Genomic DNA, 17,556 nt, shown 5'->3' with positions numbered 1-17,556 from the left:
CTGTTTCACCCTCTCCACCCCTTGCGGACCCCATCCCTCTCCCATTTCCTTCATGTCTCCATCTCTCTTCCCTCTTCCTTGATTTATCAGCAGGGAGGTTTTATTGTCTATACCTTTATCGAAAAGCCTCACGTGTCCCTTAACTGTATCCACTTGGTCTGTATCCTTTGTTCTGTTTGACATCACGCAGGAGAACAAGCCAGTGGGGGTCAGCATCCTGAAGCTGGTAGTCACAGACAAGGACTCGTCTCACAATGGTCCCCCCTTCTTCTTCACTATCGTGAGTGGAAATGATGATCACACATTTGAAGTGAACCAGCATGGGGTCCTCCTGACGGCTGCGGCCATAAAGAAGAAAGAGAAGGACCATTACCTTCTGCATGTTAAGGTATCGCCGTCTTCCTTTGTCGTTTCACTTGGATTCATAGGGAACAGCTTCCTTACGTGTTATGGGAAAACAAAAGAGAATATAGTTTGTTTTTCGAGTACACTTTCAGTTTTGGCCTAGTAACACTTAGGTTACCTTTCCATAGCTTAGGCAGGCATGGAACTTAGTGTCCATAGGCATAAGCGACAAACTAGCTGTCCTTTCCTTGTTGGGCTCCTGTTATAGATGACCATCAAACAGTTGATAAGTTTGCAGAACTTAAGCAAAGCACCTCGATTTTTCTCAGATAGTTGTGATAATGACTGAGGCAACCTCTGTTTCTGTAGGTGTCTGATAATGGGAAACCTCCGCTGTCCTCACTGACGCACATTGACATTAGGGTTATTGAGGAAAGCATCCACCCGCCTGCCATTTTGCCACTGGAGATTTTCATCACTGCTTTTGGAGAGGAATATTCAGGTGGGGTCATAGGAAAGATCCACGCCACTGACCAGGACGTGTACGACACACTGACGTACAGTCTGGATCCCCACATGGACGGCCTGTTCTCTGTGTCCAGCACGGGGGGCAAGCTGATTGCCCACCGAAAACTTGACATCGGCCAGTACATCCTCAACGTCAGCGTGACAGACGGGAAGTTTACCACGGTGGCTGACATCACCGTGCACATCCAGCAAGTGACGCAGGAGATGCTGAACCACACCGTGGCTATTCGCTTCGCCAACCTCACCCCGGAAGAATTCGTCGGCGACTATTGGCGCAACTTCCAGCGGGCTTTGCGGAACATCCTGGGCGTGAGAAAGAATGACATACAGATCGTTAGCCTGCAGCCCTCTGACCCGCACTCACACCTAGACGTATTACTCTTTGTAGAGAAATCAGGTACCACTCAGGTTTCAACAAGACAGCTTCTGCACAAGATTAATTCTTCTGTGACTGACATCGAGGAGATCATTGGCGTGAGGATTCTGGACGTGTTCCAGAAGCTCTGTGCAGGGCTGGACTGCCCGTGGAAGTTCTGTGATGAGAAGGTGTCTGTGGATGAGAACGTGATGTCCACACATAGCACGGCCAGGCTGAGTTTCGTGACCCCCCGACACCACAGAACAGCTGTGTGTCTCTGCAAAGGTAAGAGCACGCACGTGTGCGGGACTGAGTGTTACAGAATGTTCTCTCTCGGGGGCACAGGAGAGATGGCTCAGAGGACTCAGGTTTGATCTCCAGCACCTGGTGACCCACATCGTCACCCAAAACCTGTAAAACTCCTGTTCCAGGGATGCCCTCTTCTGGTCTCTATGAGGACCAGGTGTCCAAAGGGTGCACAGATATACGTGCAGGCCAAACACTCATATGAAGCATAAATCTAATTAGTCGTAATCAATGAAAACCAGGAGTCAGATATTGGGAATAAAGGCGAACTGGGATTAAAGATGTGTGCCACCACTGCCCAGCTTCCGTGGCTAACTAGTGGCTAGCTCCATGCTCTGATCTCCCAGCAAGCTTAATTTGTCAGAGCACAAACAAAATATCACACAACATACATACACATGATTTTTAAAATTAAATTAAATTTTAAAAAAAATAGAAGAGTGTTTCATGGCCAGACCTGGTAATCCCAGTCCTGTGATCCCAGGTACTTGGAAGAGTTGTAAGTTCCAAGCCACCCTAGGCTGCATAGTCAGTCCAGGTTATCCTGGGCCATGCAGTGATATCCTATCTCAAAATGAAACTGAGAAAAGGGCTGGAGATAAATGTAAGCCAGGTAAGCCAGTGGGAGAGTGCTAGTCTAGCAGACAGGAGGCTGGAGAGGTTCAACCCTCCAGCGCCACGGAAATAAATAAATAAGCAAATAAATAAACAAATAGAGCGATAATGAGCTGCTGCTTCTTCTTTTAATTTATTCCTGTGTTCTCTCGTTTCTTCCCTCTGTTTTTCTAAGATGGGAAATGCCCACCTGTCCACCGTGGGTGTGAAGAAAATCCGTGTCCTGCAGGCTCCGAATGTGTCCCTGACCCCAGGGAGGAGAAGTACAGCTGCGTGTGTCCCGGGGGCGGGCTTGGTAAATGTCCAGGTGAGCACTCCCGTGAGCAGGTGTGCGAGCAGGTGTGCGAGCAGGTGTGCAGTCATTTCAAACCAGCACTTGGAACGTTTCCATGCTCGTTCTCTGGTTTATCACGGCAAGCTGGGTGCAGAGGTGAACGGAGACTAGTACCCTGAGCTAGCGCTCAGCGCTGAGAGCCTCTCGGTGGCTGTAAAATCTTCAGAGCTTCGTTTTTCCTTTTTGCTCTCTCTCCAATCCTGATCTCTACCACAGCCCTCAACTTCTTACTTTATTCCCTGCTTAGCTTACTAAGGCCATGTTCCCAGCCTGTTATATGTAATCCTCACTTTTTTTTAATAGCTGGGTCAGGTCACCATTCTGTGTGGATGGAGGCTGTAATCTGTCTTTCCTGCTAAAAGTCTTTTTTAAGTTCATTTGTCCATGCTGGTGCTTTCCCTGCTTTGTTTCATGATGTTCTGAAACTAAAATCCACTGTCAAAAATTAAATATATTTTTTAAAAACTTAGGTATACTGTTATATTTGTTTTGAAAAAAATTGAACTAATAATTCCCTTTTTTTTCTGGCATCCATGAAGTTCTCATCTACTTACCTATATTGAAAGCTTTCAATTAAAAGCCATATTTCCTCCTTCGTGGGCCTAGAATACTTAAGTGTCTAACTTCTCTTGCTGCCAAAGGAAGGAATCACTGATAATTAGTTGGTGTTAGCCTTTCCTGTCATGTGGCTTACCTCTTGGGCTGTCTGTTTCTGAATGTCTATGACTCTTTATGAATTATGAATATTAGCATGCTTCCTATTGCAATTTACCCTCCCTTCTTGTTATTGGTCTTTGTTTTGTTCAATGTGTCTTTTGTCATTTTGAAGTTGAATTTTTGTTGAGTCAGTTCTGCATAACTTAATTTTCTTTTCTGGAGGCTAATACGATTTTCATCTTCCTTGAAATGGGGATTGTTTTGTGTTTTGCTTGACAGGTTTTGCCAAATCAGCTCGAGGCTACATCACTATTTGCTGAAATTGCCTCCTAATAACTTACACAGAACAGTTTTATATTTAGTTCTGTTTTTATTTTAGAACTTATTTCTCTGTGATAGAGTGCTCTTATTATCCTCCACGTGGAAAGTGAGTTGTGCCGTGCTGTCTATTAAAGCCAATAGATGCTTCCCATTGCTATAATCTTAAATTTAAAAATCAAAAACCAGCCTCTGGGGAAAGAGAGGGATCATGCTTTTAATAATGTGCTAAAGTTTGGTGCTGACAGAATATTTCTTCTGTCATCCTTAGGGAGTTCATCTATAACTTTTACCGGAAACAGCTTTGTAAAATACCGTCTGATGGAAAATGAAAACAAATTGGAGATGAAATTGACCATGCGGCTAAGAACCTACTCTTCCCATGCAGTGGTGATGTATGCTCGGGGAACCGACTACAGTATCTTGGAGGTGTGTGTTCATACATCCTTCCTCCTCAGGTTGTGCGAAACGATGAATGTAAATTCTATTCTGTATTCTGACTGTTCCATTTGAAAACAGAGAAAGAAAGATGGGTTTATTCCATGTCTCAAGGATTCGTGGCCTGCATAACTTTTGATACTTGGGTGGGATCAAAATTTCTTTCTAGAAATTTACTTCTGATGTTCTTTAACAAACGTTTTTTAGACACATGACAGCCAACACTCAAGTCTGTCCATTATATCTTCCTAGTATTACCATCGTGTATAGAGAGATCCTACATAGTATTTTGTGTGTATACGTAGACTGCATGTGTTCAACTAACAGTTAATTATTAATCAATTCCATGTTATTTTTGGATGTGTGATTGGCATTTGGGAGTCCCCAAACAATCCATTTATAACATTTGTATAAATAGATAAATGAGTTTGTGCTCTTTAGCTCCCAGTCACAAGTTTGTCTTGCTTCTACCCTCATTTGCTAACCGTACCCTTCCTGGAGATTGTGCACAGACTGCTGCTGAAGACTGTATGCGATTGGTGTGAACGGTATGTATTCTGTTGTAGATCCATGCTGGAAGACTACAGTACAAATTCGACTGTGGAAGTGGCCCTGGGATTGTCTCTGTTCAAAGCATTCAAGTCAATGATGGGCAATGGCACGCCGTGTCCCTTGAAGTGGAGGGAAACTATGCTAAACTGGTTCTAGACGAAGTCCACACTGCCTCGGGCACCGCCCCGGGGGCCCTGAAAACCCTGAACCTGGATAACTATGTGTTTTTTGGCGGCCACCTCCGCCAGCAAGGCACCAAGCATGGAAGAAGCTCCCAGATTGCCAATGGTTTCAGGGGCTGCATGGACTCTATCTATTTAAATGGGCAGGAGCTGCCTTTGAATAACAAGCCAAGAGCCTCTGCACACATCGAAGAATGGGTGGATTTATCTCACGGCTGCTTGTTCACAGCCACAGAAGACTGCTCCAGCAGCCCTTGCCAGAATGGAGGCGTGTGCAACCCCTCACCTACTGGAGGTAGGCTTCGTACCACTGTGGTCACCCGGGTGCTACCCTTGTGTCCATTTCAAAGCAGTTTTCCCAAGTAGCATTGGTGTGCCTCCTTTTGCGCGATGACGTCACTTCTTGTGTTCGCCACAGATAGTGTAGTCCGAATTAAGCAGCACTGTAGCATGAGGGGCTGCGGGCAGGCCTGCTTTTCGTCCCACCCGGCTCCCACACGGCTAGCTTAGCCCCAGAAATAATAACACATAAGTTGTATTCATTTAAACACTGCCTGGCCCATTATCTCTAGAGAGCTAGATACTGGCTAACTCTCACATCTTGATTAACCCATTTCTAATATTCTGTGTAGCACCACGAGGTGGTGGCTTACTGGAAAAGATTCAGCATGTCTGACCTGCTGCCTGGCTCCATGGTGTCTGCCTCATTGCCCTCTTCCCAGCATTCTGTTCTGTTTACTCCGCCTACCTAATTTTCTGTCCTATCAAGGGCCAAGGCAGTCTCTTTATTAACCAGTGAAAATAACACATAGACAGAAAACCCATCTACATCACAGCATGTACTGTAACTTTGGGCCAGTGTTTGTTTACCATGTTCTTTTTCTTCCTGCTGCAGTGACAATGGCCAAAGATAAACTAGGGCCATGTCTAGCCTTTAAGGGAACAGAGACGAACCGTCTTGCCATGTTCCCTAAAGGCATATCATTGGAAATAATACTTGTGGGTATAAACACATCACTAAATGGTATTGCTTGTGTGTGTGTTCTCCAGGACTCAGTGCATTTGACCCATTAGCCTTATGCAATTATCATTAACTAAATATATTCACAAATATTTTATCACATCTCTGTTGAGCTTACCCAAGATGAATGTGTTAAATTTTAAAATCCAAAACCTAAAATGCTACAAAATCCAGAACTTTCTGGCTGCCAATGTGTTTGTTATTCAAATTTCCAGGGTTTGGGGCATTTGGGGGGTATCAGATTTCCAGTTTGGAAATGTTCCACCAGTAAAATCTATAAAAAATATTCCCGAATCTAAAACCCTCAAAAGTCTGTGTCATTTCCGATCCCGGAATCTTGGAGAAGAGATATGCAGCCCACGGGCAGTAGGAAGACGGCTACCCATAGGGATAGCTCTTCACCCAGAGAGAATGGACATTTTACTGCCTTTCATAGATCTCGGGGAGCTGTGTCTTCACTTAACGCAAAGGTACAAGCACATGAAACCTTTTCTGGTCATCGATTGACTGGTGTTTCCGTTCTTTCCCCGCTATGTAGGTTATTACTGCAAGTGCCCCGCCTTGTACCTAGGGGTGTACTGTGAGGTGAGCGTTAACCCGTGCTCCTCCAACCCCTGCCTCTACGGTGGCACGTGCATAGTGGACAACGGAGGCTTCGTTTGTCAGTGTCGGGGGCTGTACACCGGCCAGAGGTAGGTTTGTCTTTCTTAATGAGTTGTGAGGTTGAATTCTTAGAGCCTGGGATTCTGCAGAGGAAAGGTCACTGCATTCTTCACTTGTTAATGCTTTCTGTTTGGTGTCTTTTATTTTTTATTTGCGGTGAACTCATGAGAGTGTTTTGTATGTTTTTTTTTTCTTCCTGATTTAGATGTCAGCTTAGTCCATACTGCAAAGATGAGCCCTGCAAAAATGGTGGAACATGTTTTGACAGTTTGGATGGTGCTGTCTGTCAGTGTGACTCGGGCTTTAGGGGAGAAAGGTAAATGATTTCTTTCATACCGGCTGCCGTTTTCCACAGTGTACTGACCATTATTAACACTTCATCCACATACATGCCTCTCTTCAGAATGTGGTGGTCCTCACTGGTCTTATGACTTCCAAACTAAAGGAAGTATCCAAAAGATTAATATACAGTTGGAAAACCCTGCTTCTGTCCTGTAGTGCTGTTATTTATAGGTGTGTGGGTCTGTGGAAGGGAGCAAATGCTTGTGCACTGGTTGCCTGGTTGCGTTTATTGTGTTTTCTAAGGCAGGTACCTGTGACACAGTACTGTCTGTCCTTGAGAAGGTCCTCATGACGGTTTCTCCCAGTGTTTCATTACCAGCATTGATCCAGCATCTAAACTTTGCTGGTTTTCCCTTTGTAACCCCAGTAGAAGCCTCAGAGCGGTTATGGCTTGGATGTTCAGACATTTAGAGTTCACAAAAGACTGTGCACCTATATATCTTAGGGGGAAGTGCACAAGAAACTCTACTTTCAGGTGCAGCTTTGTATTTGGCAAGTCATTTGTCAATTCTCTTTTTAAAAGTTAATGGAGTCGCCCACGGTGGCATACTCCTTTAATCCCAGCACTCAGTAGGCAGAGCAGGTGGATCTCTGTGATCTACATAGTGAGTTCTGGGTTAGTCAGGGCTGTATGGTAAGACCGTGTCTCAACAACAGCGGAAAGCTCCTAAGTACACGTAATTTTATATGCCCAGCACAGAAGATTGAGACAAGCTTCCCTCAGCCTCATTATGATACGAGTACATGGCCTGCCTGTTGTTACTCTGTATCACTGTCCTCCTGCGGTCATTAGAGTCCTGGATTTTGCCATTAGTTATGCGGCCCCAGTTCATTAGTTGATTTTTTTTTCCCCAACCCTGATCAATAAATATTCCTCTATATTTGACAAAAATATGCCAGTATTCAGAGTTTTTCTTCTAGTTGCTCATAATTTGCAAATAGCTTTTTTTTCCAAATGAGAAAGCGCTCTCAGCGTGAGGAGTAGATGCGCACAACAGTCGCGCACATCCCAGTTTAGAAAAGCAGAAGGGACGGTTTGTGATCTGTTCCGTGAGTGGCATGCCCAGGAAGACGATTCTGGAAGACATAACGTTGTAAAATGGGAAGTGTGTGTGTGTTCTGCCCCTTCCGAGGTCCCACAGCGCTGTCACAATCCCAGACAGGACCATTTTCGCTGAAACTCCATCTGGCCCGGGAGAGTAGTTTGCAGCACATAACTCCTTATGAAAATGCACCTCATCTTCCCCATTTCTAAATGGTAGACTGAGGGTCAGACCTTGAAACAGCTGATGTTTTAGCCCGTTGAATTGATTTAATAATTTGTTAACTCCGGAGAAATGTAGCTAGACATTGCTTGGTATGGTTACTCCTCAACTATCCATGCAGTGTATGAGCAAATGAGTAATTATTCTACAAAAGGCCTGGTCTTTGTTCTGCTTTCTGTTTTTGTTGTTTTCTGATTGTTTCCCATTCAGCTTTGTTTGGGCATCTCTTCTGAAGGAGGGGTGTTACTTTGTGTTCATTCTGACGGATGATAGGCCTGGCGTGCTCTGATAGCTGTTACAGAGATCTCTTACTCTTCTTCTTGGCAGATGTCAGAGTGACATCGATGAATGCGCTGGGAACCCCTGTCGGAACGGCGCCCTTTGTGAGAACACGTATGGCTCCTATCAGTGTAACTGCAGCCACGAGTACAGGGGGAAACACTGTGAAGACGCCACCCCCAACCTGTACGTGTCCACGCCCTGGAACATTGGCCTGGCTGAGGGGATAGGAATTATCGTGTTTATAGCCGGAATTTTCCTGCTGGTGGTGGTGTTCGTCCTCTGCCGGAAGATGATCGGTCGGAAAAAGAAACCCCAGGCTGAACCGGAAGACAAACGTTTGGGGCCAACCACGGCGTTCTTACAGAGACCTTATTTCGATTCAAAGCTGAACAAGAACATTTACTCAGACATCCCACCCCAGGTGCCTGTCCGCCCCATTTCCTACACGCCGAGCATTCCAAGTGACTCTAGAAACAATCTTGACCGCAATTCTTTCGAAGGCTCCGCCATCCCAGAGCATCCAGAATTCAGTACTTTCAACCCCGAGTCCATGCACGGACACCGGAAAGCCGTGGCCGTGTGCAGCGTAGCTCCAAACTTGCCCCCGCCACCACCTTCCAACTCTCCGTCGGACAGTGACTCCATACAGAAGCCCAGCTGGGACTTTGACTATGACGGTAAGAGCACATTTTCTGTCTCCCCAGGGCCGCTGGGATGGCATTGATAGCCGGCTCAGCTGTGTTTATGGGGCTGGCCATAATACTTTCCAACCTGAAATGGTGACGAAAACTGATTTGGATATTCCCATTCCTAGCTGAGCCTGGGAGCTCGGAGTTTTCTTGGTAAATTAGATCTGATCATGCTCTAAGTGATATTCTGAAAGGATCGTTTCACTTTTGTAAACAGTACACATCCTCAACTATGATTTGGGGTGTTTTATTATAACAGGAAGTAATTAATGCTAATTAATTTTTATTAATAGCTTTTAGTTTATGATTATTTGTTCATTTATATACTTACTATATTTATAATTATTAATATAATGTGTCGTTCCTATGCTTATTAATTTTTTATTACAGCCAGACAAGGTAGTTGAGTTTCCTATGAGTGGTGTTTGTATTAGTGGCTTAGCACATACCTGAAGCTTTAGAAAATATGTGCCATTATAGGATGAATTTGGGTTCACCACCAGTTCCCCTTCACAGGCTTCTTCATGGAGAAATTCTAATTTGTTGAGTCTTTTGAGAATACCTGTAGGCCTTTTATTGTTTTGTCTCTGGGGTGCTTCCTTAGCTCTCTCGCCTCTGTTCCATAGCTCAGACACTAAAGCCGGGTACTGGCTTATAGACTGAATCAGAGGGAACTCAGAACTCACTGCTCACCTGCCCTGCCTTCCTTTCAGCCAAAGTGGTGGATCTCGATCCTTGTCTTTCCAAGAAGCCCCTGGAGGAAAAGCCCTCCCAGCCGTACAGTGCCCGGGAGAGCCTGTCCGAGGTGCAGTCCCTTAGCTCCTTCCAGTCAGAGTCCTGTGACGACAATGGTGAGTGTCGGGGTGCTGTACTGTGGCCACTTGAAAATGCTGTTCATGTTCGTGGTATTGTGTGGTGATGTAGGCGGACCGGGTTCCCTAATTAATGATGGAAATGCCCCTTGTTTCCCTTGGCGTAAATGTGTACTACGGTGTAAGTGCTTCCATGAACCTGTGCCAGGGAAAATACTTAAAGGTAGTTCATTCATAGGGTGCTTGCGTAGCATAGACAGGGGCCTGGGTTCAGTCCCTAGCATTGCTAAACAAAGCAGTGTTCTTATTGAAATGCTATTTTAACTATAACAGTAGGAAAGAAAAAATGTAGTTAATTTCAACTGTTTGGCTGCCCTTGTGTTATTTGTACTTTTTTTGTGCATAGCAGTAACTGTTACGGAAGCCTTGATTTTTTTTTTTTTTTTTGACCTTGCAATGCACACGCACATATGTGCGCCCTCTGATGTGTAGAAGTCTGAAATGTTCGCTTTCCATCGCACCTTTGGTATTACAAGGTTTTATTTGTCTCCTCCCCACCCCACTGCTGCCCCAGCTCCCATTTGGATCAGAGCACACTGACTGAGAGCAGAGTGTAAGACATGGCTAGTAAGTCGGATTATATTTCTAATGAAGAAGGTTTGGCAGTGGGATGTAGGACACCAGTTGTGTTTGTCTGGTTTTTCCAGGATGAATCAAACTGACGTAGACAGCCTCGCTGTATTAGCACATGTACGGGAAATGATCAGAACTGTGGTAGTGATTGTCTCCTAAAAGATTGAATCTCAGAATTGTAGGCTCAATTCCTTTCTTTTGTGTGAAAATGCAATGTGTTTACATATTAAGGATACTTTAACATTGTAAAGAAGAAATTTACTAATAGCTATCAGTTTCAAAATAACATAACATAGTCCAAAATAACAATAGTCCGTCACCAGAGTAGTATAATTTATAATGAATTGCATCTCAGGGTCCCTGGGTCTGCTTGTCTATAGAACTTTGCAGCGCCCTTTTCTCGTTAAAGGTGAATGTATGTTCTATTTCTTGAAGATGTCAAGCATGCTTTAGCATTATTTAAAGCACATCCCTGTTTACTCCTGAGTGGAGAATATAGATGTATTATTGCTTATTAAACCAACAAGAACAAAACAGGATTATTTCAGTTTTCAAAAGTTTATATTGCTAACTTATCTGATTTAGACTTTGGCCCCTAAATGCCGTTCAAAAATACTTTGGAGAATTGTCAGTCTTTTCTTTCTTTTCTTTTTTTCTTTTAAACCTCACTCTTAACAATCTTCAGATACTTTTGCACAGTCACTGCGAGGTTAGTTATAGAAGTTTTCAGGGGAAGCGGTGTGGGGGAAGGTCTGCACAGGACCATTGGTGGTTTGATCATGGTGTCAATCATTGTCAGCCACAAAGTTCAAGTCTGTGCCGAGTGTGCACTTGACGCTTCATCAGTAGTTTTCTCAACCATGGAAGTAGTTAGCGTATGCTTAGCGGCCCAAGAGATCACAAGTAGTTCTTGTGTGGTTCTGGAGTTTACGGGTCCACTGTGTCTCGGGGCTGGAGGCAGGCGTCAGAGGGGCTGCATCTCCACCAGCTCTCCTCCAGTGCCTAGCAGTCATTCACCTTCTTGCTAATTCAGGCTCTTAGCCTTCACAGTTCATTTTGCTCCCCATTCGGTACCTGTAGTAAAAATGCCAAGCTGCACCCACAGCTGGGATGGCTCCCTTTTACAAGCCTGTCCAGTCCACTCAGCCCACCCACCTCCCCTTCCTGTGAGCCTTCATGACATCAGGAAGGTTTTGTTTGTTTGTTTCTCATGTGTTAGATAAAACAGTCATTAGATCCCAGGATTAGAATGTACCAACTGTCTACATGCACATTTATGCTAACATTAGCTAAAGTTGGTACTTTCAGCTAATCTTACACAAATGCAGAAGATGTCTCTACGGTATCTGTGAGATGAGAAATGCACTCTAAGCAAAAGGAACGCAAGCCGTTTATGTTGTAGTTATGTTATATTTTTGTTGCACGTGTTATCTCCATAGATTTCCTTATTGTCGGGCAATATACTAGTTCCTTGAATGTGCACTCTTTTGTTCAGGAGATGTAAATCTGAATTGTTTTTTCCCCCTGATATAACCCATAATTATAAGCGTAGGACATGCTTAGCCGAAGCTTTTGCTCTAGCATCCACTATAACATAGCTGTTTCACGCACCTGACTGACAGTAACTAGCCTGTGTACAGCTGATTAGAAATGTCCTGAGACCTGTAATTAGGGGGGAGTGCAGGGGTCCTGCATAATTACCTAATGGTATCAAAGCATTGTGCATTTTTAAATTAGGGGATAAATTGCATTAAATTAAGAAATTTTATTTATCGCACCGTTTTCCACTAAATAAGGATTTTCCTAATTGCTCTTTTTGTGCCTTTTTACAAGCTTCCATAGTGACTGTAATACACCTTGTCAACCCTGTCGTTGACACGGTGGATAAAGAAGGTATAAGTGCTCGTGTCTTGTGTTTGTGGTTTCAGGTGACTGTCAGTGGGGTGATGTGTTTCTGCCTATTGTCCTGTTATTAAAGTAGTTCATATTTGGGGGAGGTTTGGTGACTTTCCTTTGGGGAAATGTGTGTTCACAGTGTGACTGCATATGAAAATACTTGCATGTCTTTTGGTTACTTGTTTTAAGTATTGTGGGTGGCTGCCGAAAACATCGAGGCTAGTTCCAGTTATGCTCAGACTGTGTAGGTTCATGTTGGACCCAAGAACTTTCATTTATAATCAGTTTACAGTTGATTTGGATATAGAAATAACCTGATGTAGGAATCATCCCTTGGGAAATGCTTGCGTAGACCATCAAGAGCATGCAGGTGTGCACACACTCACACACATATATACACACATACACAGACACATTCACACACACAGACAGAAAAAGACATACAATACTCACGCATCTCTAGCAGTGAACACACAGATTCTTCCACAAGACCACAGTGGCAGGTGCCTTTTAGGTGGAAGAGGCAAGGTTTCCTGCTGGATTTGGAGAGAAAGGAGCAGGGCCAGTGTCTCATGTCAAAGGTTACAGCTGCTAAGGGAATTGAATTTCCCTTAAAAGTACTGTGTTTTCACTTTGTAAGTGAGAACGTTATCTGTATTTTGTCTACCCAATCTTAGCTGAAACATGATGACATTCCAATATGTTAAATATTTATAGTTTAAAGAAACAGAAGTTTAAGCAGTTTAAAGAATTTAAGCAGTCTCTTCCGTGTAATTTCTACCGTTTTTCTTATCTAAAGTGAATTTAAAGTTGAAAAACTCACATAAGTGTAAAGGGTTAGCAAGTGCCTTATCTATGACAAAGGCTGCCAGTCCTCGCTTACAGAGAAACGTCGTACATTATAGTAAACAGCTCCCTGGATACTTTCTCTGAATGCTTACTTTATACATATTTTTGAAACCTCTGTCTTTTCCGCTTTTGTTTAAACTCTACCAAAGAGATCAGTCAGCTACTAATTTGTAAAAATTAGTCCACTGTCTGGGTTTTCAGGGACATTATGGAGTGCACAGAGCGTTGGGGACACTGTGGAGTGCACAGATCGCGTTAGGGACACTGTGGAGTGCACAGAGCGTTAGGGACACTGTGGAGTGCACAGAGAGTGTAGGGACACTATGGAGTGCACAGAGCATTAGGGACACTGGAGTGCACAGAGAGTGTAGGGACACTGTGGAGTGCACAGAGCGTTAGGGACACTGTGGAGTGCACAGAGAGTGTAGGGACACTATGGAGTGCACAGAGAGCATTAGGGACACTGTGGAGTGCACAGATAGTGTTAGGGACACTATGGAGTGCACAGGTAGCGTTAGGGACACTATGGAGTGCACAGGTAGCGTTAGGGACACTGTGGAGTGCACAGATAGCGTTAGGGACACAATGGAGTGCACAGAGAGTGTAGGGACACTATGGAGTGCACAGGTAGCGTTAGGGACACTGTGGAGTGCACAGATAGTGTTAGGGACACTATGGAGTGCACAGGTAGCGTTAGGGACACTATGGAGTGCACAGGTAGCGTTAGGGACACTGTGGAGTGCACAGATAGCGTTAGGGACACAATGGAGTGCACAGATAGCGTTAGTGACACTATGGAGTGCACAGGTAGCGTTAGGGACACTGTGGAGTGCACAGAGCGTTAGGGACACTGGAGTGCACAGAGCGTTAGGGACACTGTGGAGTGCACAGAGAGCATTAGGGACACTGTGGAGTGCACAGAGAGTGTAGGGACACTATGGAGTGCACAGAGAGCGTTAGGGACACTGTGGAGTGCACAGAGAGCGTTAGGGACACTGTGGAGTGCACAGAGCGTTAGGGACACTGTGGAGTGCACAGAGCGTTAGGGACACTGTGGAGTGCACAGAGAGCGTTAGGGACACTGTGGAGTGCACAGAGCGTTAGGGACACTGTGGAGTGCACAGAGCGTTAGGGACACTGTGGAGTGCACAGAGCGTTAGGGACACTGTGGAGTGCACAGAGCGTTAGGGACACTGTGGAGTGCACAGAGCGTTAGTCCTGTGTAGAGCAGCAGCTACAGTTCTGCCACGTTGACTGTTCTCACAGAGATGAGGACGCTCTTACCTAAAGGGTCCTGCTTGATCCACATTGTCTTAATTCTACCATAATCTGTAGGGTTTTCACCTCATTTCATATAGGAAACCAATCTGAAGCTGCCCTAGGCTAAACATTCCATGGTCTTGAGATTTTCTACCCGCTTCTGTGGACTTGGAGTCAGAGTTCTGTGGGTAGTGCAATCTCTGGGAGAGAGACAGTAGCTACAGATTTGGTGGGAAGGAGGCAAGCAATAAATGCAGCTAATTAAGGTGTTCCCTAGGAAAAGGTTGACAGTCTAAATATAAAATCACAGTGAGAAGTGCATAAGATCTTGGGAGGTGGCCAGCGTCCGGTTGTTTCTGAGCATGTAACATCAGTTTCTCTGAACTTGTACTTTTGAAGCATGTATGTGCGCATTGTGGGGCGCCATGTGTTCTTAGATTATTACTTAAGCAACCAATCAAACAGCATCAATACATTGCACTGGTGCCTGTAGCTTCCATTTTCCTAGGAAAATTCCGCTTCCAGGATTCATAGCAAAGTCTCTAGTTTACCCTTGCTCACCTTCTTTTTTCGTTTCTACGAACCATTGGGTTTGGGCAACATGAGTTTCTCATTCGCGCTCATTAGAGAGCATGAGGTAAAGACAGTGTGTCTGCCTGGCTGGGTCTTTACAAACACATTATATTGTACCATGTGCTTATTATCTGGGTTGCCGTTTCCGCCGTCTATCTATTTTAATTATCAATGTTTTCTTTTCTTTCTACTCTGCCACCAAAAGAATCTTTGGCTGCTCCTGACCTCAGCAAACCAAGAGGTGACTTATGCATGCCAGCTCTGCATTAGTGATCACTAAAAACCTTCGGGAAAGACTGACCCGATGCCGACTTGCTTCACTGGGGTGCTTGGTGCTACAGCAGTATCTAGGGCCGTGGTTGGGGACTGCCGTGTAAGATGGGTTGTCTAATCTTCTCTCAGCTGTTGAAGATTTTTTTAAACCCTTGAAAGAGTAAAAGAAAAACACCTACCGTTAAGTTAGGACTTGGTTTTCTTTTTCTTTTTTTTCTTTTTTTCTTTTTTAAAGGTATTTTCATACTGTCCAGAAAGACCCTTAGTCCTTTTAAATATAACAAAGATTTATTGGTATAGCCTGTTGCAAACTGTTATTTTTAACTCTTACTTGGTTTTATTTTGTTTGATTTAGGGATATAGCCCCTATTAAAAATAGCTCACCATGGTTAGTAAACATAAAACTATTACTGTTACCTTTACTACTGAATTTTAGAAGGCTATTTATATTATTTTTAGATTTGCCTTAATTACTATTTTTGGGATGACAGGCAGCACACAGAGCCCAGTAATATTTGAAATTTCCCCCACTAGAGAGAGACCTTGACTTCGAACGCTTCTTACTAACTCCCTATACTACCTTTGTATCGAGCAGGGCCAGCAATTGCAGGAGGGAAGCTGAAGAGTGGTTGGGATTGGTTGTAGACATGCATGTGTGTTAAATGGTAGAGCTGCTTCTGTTGGAACTCTGTTGCCTTGAATGTCAGATGTGGACTAAAACGTTCCGGGAAGAGAGCCCGGATGTTGGGGCGGGGCTGTGTCTTCAAGGCAAAGGGTTTACAGAGCCATGCGCTTGGAATGGATGCACATATACCTCCGTGTCTTGCCTCTGATACACTGAGCTCTTTCCCCAGGGCACAGAAGCTGATAGAAACAAACTGAAACTCTCTCTTTCTTTCTTTTCTACCAAGGGTACCACTGGGATACATCAGACTGGATGCCGAGTGTTCCCCTGCCAGACATTCAAGAGTTCCCCAATTACGAGGTTATTGATGAGCACACACCCCTCTACTCGGCAGATCCAAATGCCATCGATACTGACTATTACCCTGGAGGCTATGACATTGAAAGTGACTTTCCACCCCCACCAGAGGACTTCCCTGCGCCTGATGAACTGCCACCATTGCCTCCAGAATTCAGCGACCAGTTCGAGTCCATACACCCGCCCAGAGACATGCCTGCTGCCGGCAGCTTGGGATCTTCCTCCCGAGGCCGGCAGAGGTTCAACCTGAATCAATACCTGCCCAATTTCTACCCCGTCGATATGTCTGAACCTCAGAAACAAGGCCCTGGGGAGAACAGTCCACGTAGAGAACCCTTTGCCCCCTACCCTCCAGGGTATCAAAGAAACTTCGAAGCCCCCACCATAGAAAACATGCCCATGTCTGTGTACACCTCCACAGCTTCTTGCTCTGACGTGTCAGCGTGCTGTGAAGTGGAGTCTGAAGTCATGATGAGTGACTACGAGAGCGGGGACGAGGGCCACTTTGAAGAGGTGACAATCCCTCCGCTCGACGCCCAACAGCATACCCAAGTGTGACACTCAGACTCCTCCCCCAAAGTGCCTGGACTTTGACCGAACCTAGAGATGGTATCAATGATCTCCGCATTGTTCTTTGCAGCAGTCTGACGTGCTTCTCAGCGAGCTGCAGCGGGCATGGCTGCACGGAATCACGCGCCTCTTGACATGTTAGCCATTTCCAGTGTCCTAACCGGTTGACTGTAATCGATAGGGTTTCCATCGCCTGTGCCATTTCTGAGCATCTTTTTGTATTTAGATGTGTCTCTGTTAAAATAATGAAACAGAAATCAGTCCTGTCATCCTGTTAGCATGATCCATGTATTTATATAGATTCGATTATTTTAATTTTTCTTTTTGTGTGTGTGTAAATTTTATGTACAGATTTGATTTTTTTTTTTTCATAGTTTTAACTACGTTTTCAGGATGCCTTGTGCGTTTGTTTTCCTCTAGATCTGGGTGGTGTTAGCGTCGTCCGTCACCTAGCACCCTGATTTTTCTAATGTAACCAGGGTTTCACTCTGTTCCTTCCCACTGAAGTGTGACATTTCATCAACACATCTCAGTCCGGTCATTTATTTCTAGCTGTACATATAAGGTGAGGAAGACCTGTTACTGGACATGTCTTAAATGGGTTGCTGTATTAGGATTATAAACATTTTTCATTATTGGAAAGTGTAAAGGGGACCTTCTGCATACCTGTTTAGAACCAAAACCACCATGACACAGTTTTTATAGTGTCTGTATATTTGTGATGCATTGGTCTTGTAAAGGTTTTTACTGAAAACTATCATTAGCCAGCCTTTCTTACTGACAATAAATTATTAATAAAATACTTTAGCTTTA

The 17,556-nt window shown here is 44.4% G+C and overlaps 1 protein-coding gene across 5 annotated transcripts in view; it reads left to right on the top strand.

The window, feature by feature from the left end:
• Fat1 (FAT atypical cadherin 1) overlaps nt 1-17,556 on the top strand; it is a 119,156-nt gene extending 101,600 nt beyond the window's left edge. For 3 of the 5 annotated variants that reach the window (XM_087901054.1, XM_085680235.2, XM_087901056.1), the window contains 11 exons: nt 191-388; nt 715-1,516; nt 2,328-2,459; nt 3,733-3,890; nt 4,466-4,928; nt 6,193-6,346; nt 6,523-6,633; nt 8,252-8,883; nt 9,609-9,746; nt 15,124-15,159; nt 16,103-17,556. In XM_087901054.1, the coding sequence (XP_087757180.1) occupies nt 191-388; nt 715-1,516; nt 2,328-2,459; nt 3,733-3,890; nt 4,466-4,928; nt 6,193-6,346; nt 6,523-6,633; nt 8,252-8,883; nt 9,609-9,746; nt 15,124-15,159; nt 16,103-16,731 (3,453 nt within the window). In that variant the 3' untranslated portion in view covers nt 16,732-17,556. Of the gene's footprint in view, nt 1-190; nt 389-714; nt 1,517-2,327; nt 2,460-3,732; nt 3,891-4,465; nt 4,929-6,192; nt 6,347-6,522; nt 6,634-8,251; nt 8,884-9,608; nt 9,747-10,281; nt 10,335-12,173; nt 12,234-15,123; nt 15,160-16,102 lie in introns of all 5 variants that reach the window. The other 2 variants (XR_015736210.1, XM_085680239.2) reach the window with 2 other exon arrangements.

This window comes from Myodes glareolus, chromosome 23 (assembly GCF_982192425.1).
Source record: "Myodes glareolus chromosome 23, mMyoGla1.1, whole genome shotgun sequence".
NCBI classification, from domain to species: Eukaryota; Metazoa; Chordata; class Mammalia; order Rodentia; family Cricetidae; genus Myodes; species Myodes glareolus.
Note: the sequence above shows the minus strand (reverse complement) of the source record. Positions and strands in the feature narration are given on the sequence as shown.